Source organism: Salmo salar, chromosome 01 (assembly GCF_965601325.2).
Source record: "Salmo salar chromosome 01, fSalSal1, whole genome shotgun sequence".
In the NCBI taxonomy this organism is placed as follows: Eukaryota; Metazoa; Chordata; class Actinopteri; order Salmoniformes; family Salmonidae; genus Salmo; species Salmo salar.
This window is the reverse complement of record NC_138291.1, coordinates 126,675,001-126,695,622: the sequence shown is the minus strand read 5'-3', so window position 1 is coordinate 126,695,622 and position 20,622 is coordinate 126,675,001. Positions and strand designations below refer to the sequence as shown.

The window sequence follows — 20,622 nt, the reverse complement described above, 5'->3', positions numbered from 1 at the left end:
TGGGTCTGTTCTGTAATATCATCACTGGGATACGACCACTACTAACTGACTGGGTCTGTTCTGTTCTGTAATATCATCACTGGGATATGACCACTACTAACTGACTGGGTCTGTTCTGTTCTGTAATATCATCACTGGGATATGACCACTACTAACTGACTGGGTCTGTTCTGTTCTGTAATATCATCACTGGGATATGACCACTACTAACTGACTGGGTCTGTTCTATAATATCATCACTGGGATATGACCACTACTAACTGACTGGGTTTGTTCTGTAATATCATCACTGGGATACGACCACTACTGACTGACTGGGTCTGTTCTGTAATATCATCACTGGGATACGACCACTACTAACTGACTGGGTCTGTTCTGTAATATCATCACTGGGATATGACCACTACTAACTGACTGGGTCTGTTCTGTAATATCATCACTGGGATACGACCACTACTAACTGACTGGGTCTGTTCTGTTCTGTAATATCATCACTGGGATATGACCACTACTAACTGACTGGGTCTGTTCTGTTCTGTAATATCATCACTGGGATGCGACCACTACTAACTGACTGGGTCTGTTCTGTTCTGTAATATCATCACTGGGATACGACCACTACTAACTGACTGGGTCTGTTCCGTAATATCATCACTGGGATATGACCACTACTAACTGACTGGGTCAGTTCTGTTCTGTACTATCATCACTGGGATACGACCACTACTAACTGACTGGGTCTGTTCTGTAATATCATCACTGGGATACGACCACTACTAACTGACTGGGTCTGTTCTGTTCTGTAATATCATCACTGGGATATGACCACTACTAACTGACTGGGTCTGTTCTGTAATATCATCACTGGGATACGACCACTACTAACTGACTGGGTCTGTTCTGTAATATCATCACGGGGGTATGACCACTACTAACTGACTGGGTCTGTTCTGTTCTGTAATATCATCACTGGGATATGACCACTACTAACTGACTGGGTCTGTTCTGTTCTGTAATATCATCACTGGGATATGACCACTACTAACTGACTGGGTCTGTTCTGTTCTGTAATATCATCACTGGGATATGACCACTACTAACTGACTGGGTCTGTTCTATAATATCATCACTGGGATATGACCACTACTAACTGACTGGGTCTGTTCTGTAATATCATCACTGGGATACGACCACTACTAACTGACTGGGTCTGTTCTGTTCTGTAATATCATCACTGGGATATGACCACTACTAACTGACTGGGTCTGTTCTGGGATTTGACCACTACTAACTGACTGGGTCTGTACTGTAATATCATCACTGGGAAATGACCACTACTAACTGACTGGGTATGTTCTGTAATATCATCACTGGGATACGACCACTACTAACTGACTGGGTCTGTTCTGTAATATCATCACGGGGATATGACCACTACTAACTGACTGGGTCTGTTCTGTAATATCATCACTGGGATATGACCACCACTAACTGACTGGGTCTGTTCTGTTCTGTAATATCATCACTGGGATATGACCACTACTAACTGACTGGGTCTGTTCTGTTCTGTAATATTATCACTGGGATATGACCACTACTAACTGACTGGGTATGTTCTGTTCTGTAATATCATCACTGGGATATGACAACTACTAACTGACTGGGTCTGTTCTGTAATATCATCACGGGGATATGACCACTACTAACTGACTGGGTCTGTTCTGTAATATCATCACTGGGATACGACCACTACTAACTGACTGGGTCTGTTCTGTAATATAATCACTGGGATATGACCACTACTAACTGACTGGGTCTGTTCTGTAATATCATCACTGGGGTACGACCACTACTAACTGACTGGGTCTGTTCTGTAATATCATCACGGGGATATGACCACTACTAACTGACTGGGTCTGTTCTGTTCTGTAATATCATCACTGGGATATGACCACTACTAACTGACTGGGTCTGTTCTGTTCTGTAATATCATCACTGGGATATGACCACTACTAACTGACTGGGTCTGTTCTGTTCTGTAATATCATCACTGGGATATGACCACTACTAACTGACTGGGTCTGTTCTATAATATCATCACTGGGATATGACCACTACTAACTGACTGGGTTTGTTCTGTAATATCATCACTGGGATACGACCACTACTGACTGACTGGGTCTGTTCTGTAATATCATCACTGGGATACGACCACTACTAACTGACTGGGTCTGTTCTGTAATATCATCACTGGGATATGACCACTACTAACTGACTGGGTCTGTTCTGTTCTGTAATATCATCACTGGGATATGACCACTACTAACTGACTGGGTCTGTTCTGTAATATCATCACTGGGATACGACCACTACTAACTGACTGGGTCTGTTCTGTTCTGTAATATCATCACTGGGATATGACCACTACTAACTGACTGGGTCTGTTGTGTTCTGTAATATCATCACTGGGATGCGACCACTACTAACTGACTGGGTCTGTTCTGTTCTGTAATATCATCACTGGGATACGACCACTACTAACTGACTGGGTCTGTTCCGTAATATCATCACTGGGATATGACCACTACTAACTGACTGGGTCAGTTCTGTTCTGTAATATCATCACTGGGATACGACCACTACTAACTGACTGGGTCTGTTCTGTAATATCATAACTGGGATACGACCACTACTAACTGACTGGGTCTGTTCTGTTCTGTAATATCATCACTGGGATATGACCACTACTAACTGACTGGGTCTGTTCTGTAATATCATCACTGGGATACGACCACTACTAACTGACTGGGTCTGTTCTGTAATATCACCACGGGGATATGACCACTACTAACTGACTGGGTCTGTTCTGTTCTGTAATATCATCACTGGGATACGACCACTACTAACTGACTGGGTCTGTTCTGGGATTTGACCACTACTAACTGACTGGGTCTGTTCTGTAATATCATCACTGGGATATGACCACTACTAACTGACTGGGTCTGTTCTGTTCTGTAATATCATCACTGGGATATGACCACTACTAACTGACTGGGTCTGTTCTGTAATATCATCACTGGGATACGACCACTACTAACTGACTGGGTCTGTTCTGTTCTGTAATTTCATCACTGGGATATGACCACTACTAACTGACTGGGTCTGTTCTGTTCTGTAATATCATCACTGGGATGCGACCACTACTAACTGACTGGGTCTGTTCTGTTCTGTAATATCATCACTGGGATACGACCACTACTAACTGACTGGGTCTGTTCCGTAATATCATCACTGGGATATGACCACTACTAACTGACTGGGTCAGTTCTGTTCTGTAATATCATCACTGGGATACGACCACTACTAACTGACTGGGTCTGTTCTGTAATATCATCACTGGGATACGACCACTACTAACTGACTGGGTCTGTTCTGTTCTGTAATATCATCACTGGGATATGACCACTACTAACTGACTGGGTCTGTTATGTAATATCATCACTGGGATACGACCACTACTAACTGACTGGGTCTGTTCTGTAATATCACCACGGGGATATGACAACTACTAACTGACTGGGTCTGTTCTGTTCTGTTCTGTAATATCATCACTGGGATATGAACACTAACTGACTGGGTCTGTTCTGGGATTTGACCACTACTAACTGACTGGGTCTGTTCTATAATATCATCACTGGGATATGACCACTACTAACTGACTGGGTTTGTTCTGTAATATCATCACTGGGATACGACCACTACTGACTGACTGGGTCTGTTCTGTAATATCATCACTGGGATACGACCACTACTAACTGACTGGGTCTGTTCTGTAATATCATCACTGGGATATGACCACTACTAACTGACTGGGTCTGTTCTGTTCTGTAATATCATCACTGGGATATGACCACTACTAACTGACTGGGTCTGTTCTGTAATATCATCACTGGGATACGACCACTACTAACTGACTGGGTCTGTTCTGTTCTGTAATATCATCACTGGGATATGACCACTACTAACTGACTGGGTCTGTTGTGTTCTGTAATATCATCACTGGGATGCGACCACTACTAACTGACTGGGTCTGTTCTGTTCTGTAATATCATCACTGGGATACGACCACTACTAACTGACTGGGTCTGTTCCGTAATATCATCACTGGGATATGACCACTACTAACTGACTGGGTCAGTTCTGTTCTGTAATATCATCACTGGGATACGACCACTACTAACTGACTGGGTCTGTTCTGTAATATCATAACTGGGATACGACCACTACTAACTGACTGGGTCTGTTCTGTTCTGTAATATCATCACTGGGATATGACCACTACTAACTGACTGGGTCTGTTCTGTAATATCATCACTGGGATACGACCACTACTAACTGACTGGGTCTGTTCTGTAATATAATCACTGGGATATGACCACTACTAACTGACTGGGTCTGTTCTGTAATATCATCACTGGGGTACGACCACTACTAACTGACTGGGTCTGTTCTGTAATATCATCACGGGGATATGACCACTACTAACTGACTGGGTCTGTTCTGTTCTGTAATATCATCACTGGGATACGACCACTACTAACTGACTGGGTCTGTTCTGTAATATCATCACTGGGATACGACCACTACTAACTGACTGGGTCTGTTCTGTTCTGTAATATCATCACTGGGATATGACCACTACTAACTGACTGGGTCTGTTATGTAATATCATCACTGGGATACGACCACTACTAACTGACTGGGTCTGTTCTGTAATATCACCACGGGGATATGACAACTACTAACTGACTGGGTCTGTTCTGTTCTGTTCTGTAATATCATCACTGGGATATGAACACTAACTGACTGGGTCTGTTCTGGGATTTGACCACTACTAACTGACTGGGTCTGTTCTATAATATCATCACTGGGATATGACCACTACTAACTGACTGGGTTTGTTCTGTAATATCATCACTGGGATACGACCACTACTGACTGACTGGGTCTGTTCTGTAATATCATCACTGGGATACGACCACTACTAACTGACTGGGTCTGTTCTGTAATATCATCACTGGGATATGACCACTACTAACTGACTGGGTCTGTTCTGTTCTGTAATATCATCACTGGGATATGACCACTACTAACTGACTGGGTCTGTTCTGTAATATCATCACTGGGATACGACCACTACTAACTGACTGGGTCTGTTCTGTTCTGTAATATCATCACTGGGATATGACCACTACTAACTGACTGGGTCTGTTGTGTTCTGTAATATCATCACTGGGATGCGACCACTACTAACTGACTGGGTCTGTTCTGTTCTGTAATATCATCACTGGGATACGACCACTACTAACTGACTGGGTCTGTTCCGTAATATCATCACTGGGATATGACCACTACTAACTGACTGGGTCAGTTCTGTTCTGTAATATCATCACTGGGATACGACCACTACTAACTGACTGGGTCTGTTCTGTAATATCATAACTGGGATACGACCACTACTAACTGACTGGGTCTGTTCTGTTCTGTAATATCATCACTGGGATATGACCACTACTAACTGACTGGGTCTGTTCTGTAATATCATCACTGGGATACGACCACTACTAACTGACTGGGTCTGTTCTGTAATATCACCACGGGGATATGACCACTACTAACTGACTGGGTCTGTTCTGTTCTGTAATATCATCACTGGGATACGACCACTACTAACTGACTGGGTCTGTTCTGGGATTTGACCACTACTAACTGACTGGGTCTGTTCTGTAATATCATCACTGGGATATGACCACTACTAACTGACTGGGTCTGTTCTGTTCTGTAATATCATCACTGGGATATGACCACTACTAACTGACTGGGTCTGTTCTGTAATATCATCACTGGGATACGACCACTACTAACTGACTGGGTCTGTTCTGTTCTGTAATTTCATCACTGGGATATGACCACTACTAACTGACTGGGTCTGTTCTGTTCTGTAATATCATCACTGGGATGCGACCACTACTAACTGACTGGGTCTGTTCTGTTCTGTAATATCATCACTGGGATACGACCACTACTAACTGACTGGGTCTGTTCCGTAATATCATCACTGGGATATGACCACTACTAACTGACTGGGTCAGTTCTGTTCTGTAATATCATCACTGGGATACGACCACTACTAACTGACTGGGTCTGTTCTGTAATATCATCACTGGGATACGACCACTACTAACTGACTGGGTCTGTTCTGTTCTGTAATATCATCACTGGGATATGACCACTACTAACTGACTGGGTCTGTTATGTAATATCATCACTGGGATACGACCACTACTAACTGACTGGGTCTGTTCTGTAATATCACCACGGGGATATGACAACTACTAACTGACTGGGTCTGTTCTGTTCTGTTCTGTAATATCATCACTGGGATATGAACACTAACTGACTGGGTCTGTTCTGGGATTTGACCACTACTAACTGACTGGGTCTGTTCTGTAATATCATCACTGGGATATGACCACTACTAACTGACTGGGTCTGTTCTGTTCTGTAATATCATCACTGGGATATGACAACTACTAACTAACTAGGTCTGTTCTGTTATATCATCACTGGGATATGACCACTACTAACTGACTGGGTCTGTTCTGTTCTGTAATATCATCACTGGGATATGACCAGTACTAACTCACTGGGTCTGTTCTGTAATATCATCACTGGGATATGACCACTACTAACTGACTGGGTCTGTTCTGTAATATCATCACTGGGATATGACCACTACTAACTGACTGGGTCTGTTCTGTAATATCATCACTGGGATACGACCACTACTAACTGACTGGGTCTGTTCTGGGATTTGACCACTACTAACTGACTGGGTCTGTTCTGTTCTGTAATATCATCACTGGGATACGACCACTACTAACTGACTGGGTCTGTTCCGTAATATCATCACTGGGATAGGACCACTACTAACTGACTGGGTCAGTTATGTTCTGTAATATCATCACTGGGATACGACCACTACTAACTGACTGGGTCTGTTCCGTAATATCATCACTGGGATACGACCACTACTAACTGACTGGGTCTGTTCTGTTCTCTAATATCATCACTGGGATATGACCACTACTAACTGACTGGGTCTGTTCTGTAATATCATCACTGGGATACGACCACTACTAACTGACTGGGTCTGTTCTGTTCTGTAATATCATCACTGGGATATGACCACTACTAACTGACTGGGTCTGTTCTGTTCTGTAATATCATCAATGGGATGCGACCACTACTAACTGACTGGGTCTGTTCTGTTATGTAATATCATCACTGGGATACGACCACTACTAACTGACTGGGTCTGTTCCGTAATATCATCACTGGGATATGACCACTACTAACTGACTGGGTCAGTTCTGTTCTGTAATATCATCACTGGGATATGACCACTACTAACTGACTGGGTCAGTTCTGTTCTGTAATATCATCACTGGGATACGACCACTACTAACTGACTGGGTCTGTTCTGTAATATCATCACTGGGATACGACCACTACTAACTGACTGGGTCTGTTCTGTTCTGTAATATCATCACTGGGATATGACCACTACTAACTGACTGGGTCTGTTATGTAATATCATCACTGGGATACGACCACTACTAACTGACTGGGTCTGTTCTGTAATATCACCACGGGGATATGACCACTACTAACTGACTGGGTCTGTTCTGTTCTGTAATATCATCACTGGGATATGAACACTAACTGACTGGGTCTGTTCTGGGATTTGACCACTACTAACTGACTGGGTCTGTTCTGTAATATCATCACTGGGATATGACAACTACTAACTAACTAGGTCTGTTCTGTTATATCATCACTGGGATATGACCACTACTAACTGACTGGGTCTGTTCTGTTCTGTAATATCATCACTGGGATATGACCAGTACTAACTCACTGGGTCTGTTCTGTAATATCATCACTGGGATATGACCACTACTAACTGACTGGGTCTGTTCTGTAATATCATCACTGGGATATGACCACTACTAACTGACTGGGTCTGTTCTGTAATATCATCACTGGGATACGACCACTACTAACTGACTGGGTCTGTTCTGGGATTTGACCACTACTAACTGACTGGGTCTGTTCTGTTCTGTAATATCATCACTGGGATACGACCACTACTAACTGACTGGGTCTGTTCCGTAATATCATCACTGGGATAGGACCACTACTAACTGACTGGGTCAGTTCCGTAATATCATCACTGGGATATGACCACTACTAACTGACTGGGTCTGTTCTGTTCTCTAATATCATCACTGGGATATGACCACTACTAACTGACTGGGTCTGTTCTGTTCTGTAATATCATCAATGGGATGCGACCACTACTAACTGACTGGGTCTGTTCTGTTCTGTAATATCATCACTGGGATACGACCACTACTAACTGACTGGGTCTGTTCCGTAATATCATCACTGGGATATGACCACTACTAACTGACTGGGTCAGTTCTGTTCTGTAATATCATCACTGGGATACGACCACTACTAACTGACTGGGTCTGTTCTGTAATATCATCACTGGGATACGACCACTACTAACTGACTGGGTCTGTTCTGTTCTGTAATATCATCACTGGGATATGACCACTACTAACTGACTGGGTCTGTTCTGTAATATCATCACTGGGATACGACCACTACTAAATGACTGGGTCTGTTCTGGGATTTGACCACTACTAACTGACTGGGTCTGTTCTGTAATATCATCACTGGGATATGACCACTACTAACTGACTGGGTCTGTTCTGTTCTGTAATATCATCACTGGGATATGACAACTACTAACTAACTAGGTCTGTTCTGTTATATCATCACTGGGATATGACCACTACTAACTGACTGGGTCTGTTCTGTTCTGTAATATCATCACTGGGATATGACCAGTACTAACTCACTGGGTCTGTTCTGTAATATCATCACTGGGATATGACCACTACTAACTGACTGGGTCTGTTCTGTAATATCATCACTGGGATACGACCACTACTAACTGACTGGGTCTGTTCTGGGATTTGACCACTACTAACTGACTGGGTCTGTTCGGTAATATCATCACTGGGATATGACCACTACTAACTGACTGGGTCTGTTGTGTAATATCATCACTGGGATGCGACCACTACTAACTGACTGGGTCTGTTCTGTTCTGTAATATCATCACTGGGATACGACCACTACTAACTGACTGGGTCTGTTCCGTAATATCATCACTGGGATATGACCACTACTAACTGACTGGGTCAGTTCCGTAATATCATCACTGGGATATGACCACTACTAACTGACTGGGTCAGTTCTGTTCTGTAATATCATCACTGGGATACGACCACTACTAACTGACTGGGTCTGTTCTGTAATATCATCACTGGGATACGACCACTACTAACTGACTGGGTCTGTTCTGTAATATCATCACTGGGATACGACCACTACTAACTGACTGGGTCTGTTCTGTAATATCATCACGGGGATATGACCACTACTAACTGACTGGGTCTGTTCTGTAATATCATCACTGGGATATGACCACTACTAACTGACTGGGTCTGTTCTGTAATATCATCACTGGGATATGACCACTACTAACTGACTGGGTCTGTTCTGTAATATCATCACTGGGATACGACCACTACTAACTGACTGGGTCTGTTCTGTAATATAATCACGGGGATATGACCACTACTAACTGACTAGGTCTGTTCTGTTCTGTAATATCATCACTGGGATATGACCACTACTAACTGACTGGGTCTGTTCTGTAATATCATCACTGGGATATGACCACTACTAAATGACTGGGTCTGTTCTGTTCTGTAATATCATCACTGGGATATGACAACTACTAACTAACTAGGTCTGTTCTGTTATATCATCACTGGGATATGACCACTACTAACTGACTGGGTCTGTTCTGTTCTGTAATATCATCACTGGGATATGACCAGTACTAACTCACTGGGTCTGTTCTGTAATATCATCACTGGGATATGACCACTACTAACTGACTGGGTCTGTTCTGTAATATCATCACTGGGATATGACCACTACAAACTGACTGGGTCTGTTCTGTAATATCATCACTGGGATACGACCACTACTAACTGACTGGGTCTGTTCTGGGATTTGACCACTACTAACTGACTGGGTCTGTTCGGTAATATCATCACTGGGATATGACCACTACTAACTGACTGGGTCTGTTCTATAATATCATCACTGGGATATGACCACTACTAACTGACTGGGTCTATTGTGTAATATCATCACTGGGATACGACCACTACTAACTGACTGGGTCTGTTCTGTTCTGTAATATCATCACTGGGATATGACCACTACTAACTGACTGGGTCTGTTCTGTAATATCATCACTGGGATACGACCACTACTAACTGACTGGGTCTGTTCTGTAATATCATCACTGGGATACGACCACTACTAACTGACTGGGTCTGTTCTGTTCTGTAATATCATCACTGGGATACGACCACTACTAACTGACTGGGTCTGTTCTGTTCTGTAATATCATCACTGGGATACGACCACTACTAACTGACTGGGTCTGTTCTGTTCTGTAATATCATCACTGGGATACGACCACTACTAACTGACTGGGTCTGTTCTGTTCTGTAATATCATCACTGGGATATGACCACTACTAACTGACTGGGTCTGTTCTGGGATTTGACCACTACTAACTGACTGGGTCTGTACTGTAATATCATCACTGGGAAATGACCACTACTAACTGACTGGGTATGTTCTGTAATATCATCACTGGGATACGACCACTACTAACTGACTGGGTCTGTTCTGTAATATCATCACTGGGATATGACCACTACTAACTGACTGGGTCTGTTCTGTAATATCATCACTGGAATATGACCACTACTAACTGACTGGGTCTGTTCTGTAATATCATCACTGGGATATGACCACTACTAACTGACTGGGTCTGTTCTGTAATATCATCACTGGGATACGACCACTACCAACTGACTGGGTCTGTTCTGCTGCCATTCTACCAGCCACCACCAGGGGGCAGCAGTAACAAAGTAACAGCCTCTAGTCCTCCTCTCCTTTGTTCCTGTAGCTCGTCACATCTGCTCTCCATTCTAGAAGTATCCTTAGGATCTGGAGCCACTATTAAAATCTGCAAGGCTATTCATACTTGTTTGAGGATTTAAACTTTCTGTAAGTTAAGAAATGTTTTTTTTTGTTTTTTAATGCTAGCCTTCACACAGTCCAAGGCAAACGGCTATGTATCATATGAAGCTGTTGAGACCTATTGGTTGACAGCTGTTGGAGAAGAACACATTTAATTCTCCACATCAGAGATCATCAGTACGACAAAAGGTGAGGAGCCCATTGCATTCATCCCACCAATGATCCAGAGCAGTCCAGCCCAGAGCAGCCCAGCCCAGAGCAGCCCAGCCCAGCGAATTCATCTCACCAATGATCTATATCTATTATTAGAATCTTTAATATGCTGGATTTATCCGTCTTCTAGCACACCTCTGACTGGTCACGGCTGAGCTGGCCCAGCCCAGTGCAGCCCAGAGCAGTCCAGCCCAGAGCAGTCCAGCCCAGTCCAGCCCAGAGCAGTCCAGCCCAGAGCAGAGCAGAGTATACTTGCGTGATGACGAGTAATGTGACTTTCCCTCCCTGAGAACAGAACCAACCCCTCCCTGTACTGATCCTCTGTTAACCTGAGGAGAACAGAACCAACCCCTCCCTGTACTGATCCTCTGTTAACCTGAGGAGAACAGAACCAACCCCTCCCTGTACTGATCCTCTGTTAACCTGAGGAGAACAGAACCAACCCCTCCCTGTACTGATCCTCTGTTAACCTGAGGAGAACAGAACCAACCCCTCCCTGTACTGATCCTCTGTTAACCTGAGGAGAACAGAACCAACCCCTCCCTGTACTGATCCTCTGTTAACCTGAGGAGAACAGAACCAACCCCTCCCTGTACTGATCCTCTGTTAACCTGAGGAGAACAGAACCAACCCCTCCCTGTACTGATCCTCTGTTAACCTGAGGAGAACAGAACCAACCCCTCCCTGTACTGATCCTCTGTTAACCTGAGGAGAACAGAACCAACCCCTCCCTGTACTGATCTTCTGTTAACCTGAGGAGAACAGAACCAACCCCTCCCTGTACTGATCCTCTGTTAACCTGAGGAGAACAGAACCAACCCCTCCCTGTACTGATCCTCTGTTAACCTGAGGAGAACAGAACCAACCCCTCCCTGTACTGATCTTCTGTTAACCTGAGGAGAACAGAACCAACCCCTCCCTGTACTGATCTTCTGTTAACCTGAGGAGAACAGAACCAACCCCTCCCTGTACTGATCCTCTGTTAACCTGAGGAGAACAGAACCAACCCCTCCCTGTACTGATCCTCTGTTAACCTGAGGAGAACAGAACCAACCCCTCCCTGTACTGATCTTCTGTTAACCTGAGGAGAACAGAACCAACCCCTCCCTGTACTGATCCTCTGTTAACCTGAGGAGAACAGAACCAATAGAAGACCCAACCATGTGGACGTTTGAGGAAGGTGGAGAACAGAGTCTTACTGTGGTATAAATGGATCCCACTTCAGATCAATGATTAACAGACCACTGGAAGGTACTAGGTGACGGGTTCATGTAAGGACGTGTGTGTGTGTGTGTGTGTGTGTCCACCACGTCCTACCTGTTCTGTCGGTCGAGTTTGCGGCGAGTGCCCTCCTGCTCGCGGCAGGGTTGCCGGCATGGGCTGTAAAGATCTGATTGGCTGCTGCGTCGTCGAGGGGTATCTGAGTCAGGTCGTGCATACTGAAGCTCCTCAGCTTCTCTGTGATCGCCCCCTGGCCCTACACACACACACACACACACACAGTTAGTGTCACCACGGGGATAACACTGTCCTCTAAACGCCTCCCCTCTCCTCATGACATCATGGCTCCAGTATCTTATTGTAATCTGACAAAATACAGTAACACGCCGAGGGAGCGTCACGGCAGCGCGCCGAGGGAGCGCCACGGCAGCGCGCCGAGGGAGCGCCACGGCAACGCGCCGAGGGAGCGCCACGGCAACGCGCCGAGGGAGCGCCACGGCAACGCGCCGAGGGAGCGCCACGGCAACGCGCCGAGGGACCGCCACGGCAACGCGCCGAGGGAGCGCAACGGCAACGCGCCGAGGGAGCGCAACGGCAACGCGCCGAGGGAGCGCAACGGCAACGCGCCGAGGGAGCGCAACGGCAACGCGCCGAGGGAGCGTCACGGTAACATGCCGAGGGAGTGTTTGTGTTATTGTAATCTGACACATACAGTAACATGCTGAGGGAGGTAGACAAACGCAACACACACTGGGACATTCCTGTGCCCTTTCAGGAAGTTGTAGGAAAATACCAATCACTGATACATTTTCTCCATGTTTTCATTAACTGGGTTCAAACTAATATGTTGTCTAATAAATTCAAAACATTTAGTAGATGTCCTACTATATTCAATACATTTAGTAGATGTCCTACTAAATTCAATACATTTAGTAGATGTCCTACTAAATTCAATACATTTAGTAGATGTCCTACTAAATTCAATACATTTAGTAGATGTCCTACTAAATTCAATACATTTAGTAGATGTCCTACTAAGGTCAACACATTTTAGAATATTGTTGAATTCCGTTCTCATGGTAGACGTTACAGGGCTCAACACTAGCATGTTCATATTGTTAGTTACAACCAGTCAGACTCAATACCAGCACAATCAATCAGATCCCTCTGGCTTCAACAGACAAGACTGACGCCTCCATGGAACTCTCTCTCTCTCTCGCTCTCTGAAGCAACAACAGTCCCATTAAGAGTAGAAAAGGAGAACAAAAACACTAGTCCCTCTGTGTTGAGTCCTGATGACACAGCTCAGGGACTGGCACATGCTGCTCTGTGCATTGCTGTTAGCCCAGGGACTGGCACGTGCTGCTCTGTGCTAGAGGTCGACCGATTAATCGGAATGGCCGATTAATTAGGACCGATATCAAGTTTTCATAACAATCGGAAATCGGATTTTTGGGACGCCGATTTGGACGATTTTTATTTTTATATATATATTTTTTTAGACCTTTATTTAACCAGGCAAGTCAGTTAAGAACACATTCTTATTTTCAATGCCTGCCTACCAGGGAACGGTGGGTTAACTGCCTTGTTCAGGGGCAGAACGACAGATTTTTACCTTGTCAGCTCGGGGATTCAATCTTGCAACCTTACGGTTAACTAGTCCAATGCTCTAACCACCTGCTTTACATTGCACTCCACGAGGAGCCTGCCTGTTACGCGAATGCAGTAAGAAGCCAAGGTAAGTTGCTAGCTAGCATTAAACTTATCTTATAAAAACAATCAATCAATCATAATCACTAGTTAACTACACATGGTTGATGATAATACTAGTTTATCTAGCCTGTCCTGCATTGCATGTAATCGCTTAGGTACACGTTGCTCCAACCATAAACATCAATGCCTTTCTTAAAATCAATACACAAGTATATATTTTTAAACCTGCATATTTAGTTAATATTGCCTGCTAACATGAATTTTTTTTAACTACGGAAAATGTGTCACTTCTCTTGCAAACAGAGTCAGGATATATGCAGCAGTTTGGGCCGCCTGGCTCGTTGCGAACTGTGAAGACTATTTCTTCCTAACAAAGACAGCCGACTTCGCCAAACGGGGGATGATTTAACAAAAGCGCATTTGCGAAAAAAGCACAATCGTTGCACGACTGTACCTAACCATAAACATCAATGCCTTTCTTAAAATCAATACACAGAAGTATATATTTTTAAACCTGCATATTTAGCTAAAAGAAATCCAGGTTAGCAGGCAATATTAACCAGGTGAAATTGTGTCATTTTGCATTCATTGCACGCAGAGTCAGGGTATATGCAACCGTTTGGGCCGCCTGGCTCGTGGTGAACTAACTTGCCAGAATTTTACATTTACATTTACATTTTAGTCATTTAGCAGACGCTCTTATCCAGAGCGACTTACAAATTGGTGCATTCACCTATAATATCCAGTGGAACAACCACTTTACAATAGTGCATCTAAATCTTTTAAGGGGGGGGTTAGAAGGATTACTTTATCCTATCCCAGGTATTCCTTGAAGAGGTGGGGTTTCAGGTGTCTCCGGAAGGTGGTGATTGACTCCGCTGTCCTGGCGTCGTGAGGGAGCTTGTTCCACCATTGGGGTGCCAGAGCAGCGAACAGTTTTGACTGGGCTGAGCGGGAACTGGGCTTCCTCAGAGGTAGGGAGGCGAGCAGGCCAGAGGTGGATGAACGGAGTGCCCTTGTTTGGGTGTAGGGCCTGATCAGAGCCTGAAGGTACGGAGGTGCCGTTCCTCCGTACCTTCAGGCTCTGATCAGGCCCTACACCCAAACAAGGGCACTCCGTTCATCCACCTTTTACGTAATTATGACATAACATTGAAGGTTGTGCAATGTAACAGGAATATTTAGACTTATGGATGCCACCAGTTAGATAAAATACGGAACGGTTCCGTATTTCACTGAAAGATAAAAAAAGGTTTTGTTTTCGAGATGATAGTTTCCGGATTCGATCATATTAATGACCTAAGAATCGTATTTCTGTGTGTTTATTATATTATAATTAAGTCTATGATTTGATAGAGCAGTCTGACTGAGCGGTGGTAGGCAGCAGCAGGCTCGTAAGCGTTCATTCAAACAGCACTTTCGTGCGTTTGCCAGCAGCCCTTCGCAATGCATTGCGCTGTTTATGACCTCAAGCCTGTCAACTCACAAGATTAGGCTGGTGTAACCGATGTGAAATGGCTAGCTAGTTAGCGGGGTGCGCGCTAATAGGAATATTGAAGACTCATGTTAAAAGGAACCACCAGCTTTCATATGTTCTCATGTTCTGAGCAAGGAACTTAAACGTTAGCTTTTTTACATGGCACATATTGCACTTTTACTTTCTTCTCCAACACTTTGTTTTTGCATTATTTAAACAAAATTGAACATGTTTCATTATTTATTTGAGACTATATTGATTTTATTGATGTATTATATTAAGTTAAAATAAGTGTTCATTCAGTATTGTTGTAATTGTCATTATTACAAATAAATACATTTAAAAAAATGTTTTAAATAAAAGCGTCCGATTAATCGGTATCGGCTTTTTTTGGTCCTCCAATAATCAGTATCGGCGTTGAAAAATCATAATCTGTCGACCTCTACTCTGTGCATTGCTGTTTGCCCAGTTACACCCAATAGAGAATCTCACACACACTGGGAGGTCACACACACACACACACACACACACACACACACACACACACACACACACACACACACACACACACACACACACACACACACACACACACACACACACACACACACACACACACACACACACACACACACACACACACACACACACACACACACACACACACACACACGTTTCCACGTCAGTCCTTTAACAGACTCTTTATCCAGAGCGACTTAGTTAGGGCATTCATCTTAAGATAGCTAGGTAGGACAACCACATATCACAGTAAGTACATTTTTCCTCAATAAAGTATCATATTAGCAAAGTCACAGCCAGTAACAAGGGCTGGGGGGTGGGGGACTCGTGCAGTACTTGCCTTGACAGCTGCGGAGACAGCTGCAGTAGCAGCTATACTGAGGCCCTGCTTGCCGAAGGTCACCATGGTCTCGTAGCTTCGCTCCTTGGCCTGGACAATGTACTCGTCTATCTCCTGGGTGACGACAACCGTTACAGAGAGACAGAGAGTCCGTTTACAGAATACCAACTGTAGAACGCAACATGTCTACGCGTGACAACACAAAAGCTAAATAACTTGTCAACTGACAGCTTTTTTTTAGTAGAAGGATAAAAACAAATACAGGATTCAAAAAGGTATTCTTCTATTGCTTGCCTTGGCTTCATATTCAAAACACCGTTAACAAAGTGCTCAGTATTCAGTCAGTCTTACCCTCTCTCTGGAGGACAGTAGAGGATGGAGACACTTCCTGTAGATGAGACTAGCTCCTCTGGTGTAGGGAGACAGCAACCAGATAACAAAAGCTATCTTTATCTCATAGTACAGAGGGAACCTAGAGAGAGAGACAACACATTACATTATTAACACAGTGTTAACACTGACCCATAATACACTGGGTCCTCTGGTGTAGAGAGACCAGATATGTCATAGTACAGGGGGAACCTAGAGAGAGAGACCAGATATCTCATAGTACAGGGGGAACCTAGAGAGAGAGACCAGATATCTCATAGTACAGGGGGAACCTAGAGAGGGTTAGCATTAGCGTTAGGGAAAGGCATTGGGGTTAGCGTTAGGGAAAGGCATTGGGGTACGGTTAGGGTTAGCGTTAGGGTTAGGGAAAGGCATTGGGGTAGGGTTAGGGTTAGCGTTAGGAAAAGGCATAGGGTTAGCGTTAGGAAAAGGGATTGGGGTTAGGGAAAGGCATTGGGGTTAGCGTTAGGGTTAGGTTTTAATGTGGTGGAGCACACCAAGAGAGACACACACACACTCCCACTCGGGAAGGCAGGAGAGAGAGAGAAGCTATGAGCGGCAGACTAAGACGTGACTGTGGGCTTTGTTCCAAGCTGAATATCGCGCGGATAGACCGGCATTTCAAGTCTGTCCATGCACTTAAGCCTGGTACTATTAAATGGAAGTGTGCTATGCAATCTTGCCGGCTTTCAGCCGAGAGACAGCAGCCCGGATCATGGAAGTGTACGCAGCCTAACAACGATGTTGCACCGCGGCTGGAGCCCTGGGAGAACCCTGTGTATTTCCAGTGTGTGGGAAGTGAGTTGTGCGTGGATCAGCAGCTGTTGGACGAGAGTGAGCAGGCGTTGGCGACTGGGCCGGTGCAGTCAACCAGCCAGATCGGTGGTGAACCACGCTCGGAACCGAGGGAGCGAGGCTGCGCGGAGGCGACTTCCACGGAGAGCGAGAGCGATGAAGGCGGCGGTGTGGTTTCCGGAATTGAAGGTTGGAGAAATGTAATTTTGACTGAATATGAGCACTTTGCTATGGGTAGAAACCCTTCAGTTAAACGAATTGACAATTGTCGCACCAGTCTATCCCGAGTACGGAAATTCCTCCGCTATATGTCAGAGGGCAAGGCCGATGAAGGACTGTGTTCTCTGGATAACTACAGACGTGCGTCTGAGTGGTACGGTCAATGTGAAGACCGTTGTTTGGCACCATCCACGTTAAAAATGTACCGATCCGATGTTCGAAGTTTCTTGAACTATCTCATTCAGTTCCGGCCAGAAGGTCTGCAGGCTAGAGCCAGTAAAATCCGAAAGTTGTTACTCTGCTTGGCAAAGATGGACAGGGATTCGCGGCAGAGCCAGGCAACACACAGGGCAAAATTCCGCAAACGCTGCAGGGACGAGGTGCTCAGCGCTGCGGAGTTAAGCCGATTTGTTGAGCAAAGCAATCAAGCTATTCCTTCGGTTCTCAGTAGGCTGGAGGTCCGACCCACCTGCGCTGATAGACGTAGGTTTGCGGCTCTCATGTCCAGCCGGTTGGCCATCTTTAATGGCACTCGACGATCCCCAGTCACCACATTCAGTGAGAGGGAATTTACTGAAGTAACCCCGGAAAGTGGGGGTTATCAGATGTCTATTTCAAGCCACAAAACGAACTATAGCTTCGGTGAGTGCAGAATTGTTCTATCTGTGCAGGAATACACTTGGCTTAAACGATTCCATCAGATCAATCTGAGTGGAATCACCTCAGACACAACACTCTTCTTTTTCACGTCCTGCGGTCAACCGTACAGCAATATCTGTGAGTATGTGGGCCAGCTATTTGAAGAATTTGGCATTGGAAGTAAAGTCACCTTCGGTACAATTCGACGAAGCATTGCTACATTGAACTTTAATCAAAGCTCGGTTAAAGACCGGGGGACTGTGGCTGACCATATGTGTCATTCTCTGGAAACCCAGGCACGGTACTACCGGTTCCATAATTTGCCTCGTAACGCCAGCCGAGCGCGGACACTAATTGAGGGACAAATCAACCCATGATTCACTGATAAATAAAGACTATTTATTTGAAACTCACCCATGTCTTTGTGTGTGTGTGTCATTTGGTCTTGGGCCCGTAGTAGGGTGCTGTCAGGGTGGGTATGGAGGTCCCTATACCCTTTAAAAGTATTTAAAACATTTCTAAAATTTCACCCCTGGTAACCCAAATGCTACGGACACGTCCCCACCAAAACATAGTGCAATTTCTGAAGATTTTTTAAAACTTCCATAAATCAGCCAGGCCGGCCCCCATTGACTTGGGCCCGTAGTAGGGTGCTGTCAGGGTGGGTATGGAGGTCCCTATACCCTTTAAAAGTATTTAAAACAGTTTTTTAAAAATGGTCCTGGTAACCCAAAATAAAACCAGGTGCCCGTTTGGACTTAGTCTCTGAAGCAAACTGAAAAGTTGGCACTTTGTAACTTTTTTGACCAAAATCTGAAATTTTCAAATAATGATTAAAAATACTTCCTGAGGGGCTAGAGTTCCCAAATTTTGGCTCATAACCTCTCTCGTGATGGGTAACAATTATCCCCTGTTTATAAAATGTCGCATCTATAGTAACTATTTTTTTCTGTTCCGGGAACTTTTTTTCGAAAACTTCAAACTCGATTTTCTATTATACATTTTTATGGAAAAACGGTTTAAATTATATGGAAATGTTCGTTTATATGTGCCATTTCGTGCAAAACTGTACTTTTCGATTTATTCAAGTTTAAAGTGTTTTTTTTCTGGTCCGGATTTTCATACGGGAGAACGGGGAAAAAAATATACTGTGTGAGTAACACAGTGAAGATCGGTAAATTCCGTATTCCCGTCTTTACACAGTCATGCCCGTGTGGGGCAGACAGGTACCGGCGCGAAATCAGAAACCTGGTTTTTGACAACACGACTTCCATGGCCTAGAAGCTCGGGGATAGTGGCAAACTACTAGACCGATTAAATAAATGCGAAACGGACACTTCTGAGGGTTGCTTGTCCCTCGGAACCATGGTAGTTCGGTCCATATCCCTTCGGCGACCGATTGATGATTACTACTCATGCCGAATAGGGAGAGCTTTATGGACACTTTTGAGGGTTACAAGCCCCTCAGAACCGTGGGTACTTTGGACCATATCCCTCCGGCGCACGATTGGTCCTAAGTATTGATCCGATTTTCCCAGCTTGGTGGTGGGAGGATATTGAGTCTTGGGAGGACAGCACTGGGAGGTAAGGGAGGGGCCCTCTAGTAGGGCCCCTCCAGCCCCTACCAGTGTGATGCCAACTGAAAGGTATCGGATTGGTGGTTGCAGGTGAGTGCAAGGAGGTAAAGGGGGGATATCCAACAGGGCCCCCACAATAACTCCAGGCACGAAGCCTTGTGTGCGTGGTCCACGAACTCACCAACTGGGCGGCGTCAGGGGGGATGAGGAGGGGGCCTACATGTGGCCTCTTCGGACCCCCCTGGTTGTCG

The 20,622-nt window shown here is 44.7% G+C and overlaps 1 protein-coding gene across 1 annotated transcript in view; it reads right to left on the bottom strand.

Annotated features, from left to right (window-relative positions):
• reep3 (receptor accessory protein 3) overlaps positions 1-20,622 on the bottom strand; it is a 109,651-nt gene that overhangs the window by 59,351 nt on the left and 29,678 nt on the right. The window contains exons 4-6 of the mRNA NM_001140381.1: positions 17,103-17,223; positions 16,752-16,865; positions 12,799-12,958 (exon numbers count right to left, since the gene is read on the bottom strand). Of these exons, the coding sequence (NP_001133853.1) occupies positions 12,799-12,958; positions 16,752-16,865; positions 17,103-17,223 (395 nt within the window). The remainder of the gene's footprint in view (positions 1-12,798; positions 12,959-16,751; positions 16,866-17,102; positions 17,224-20,622) is intronic.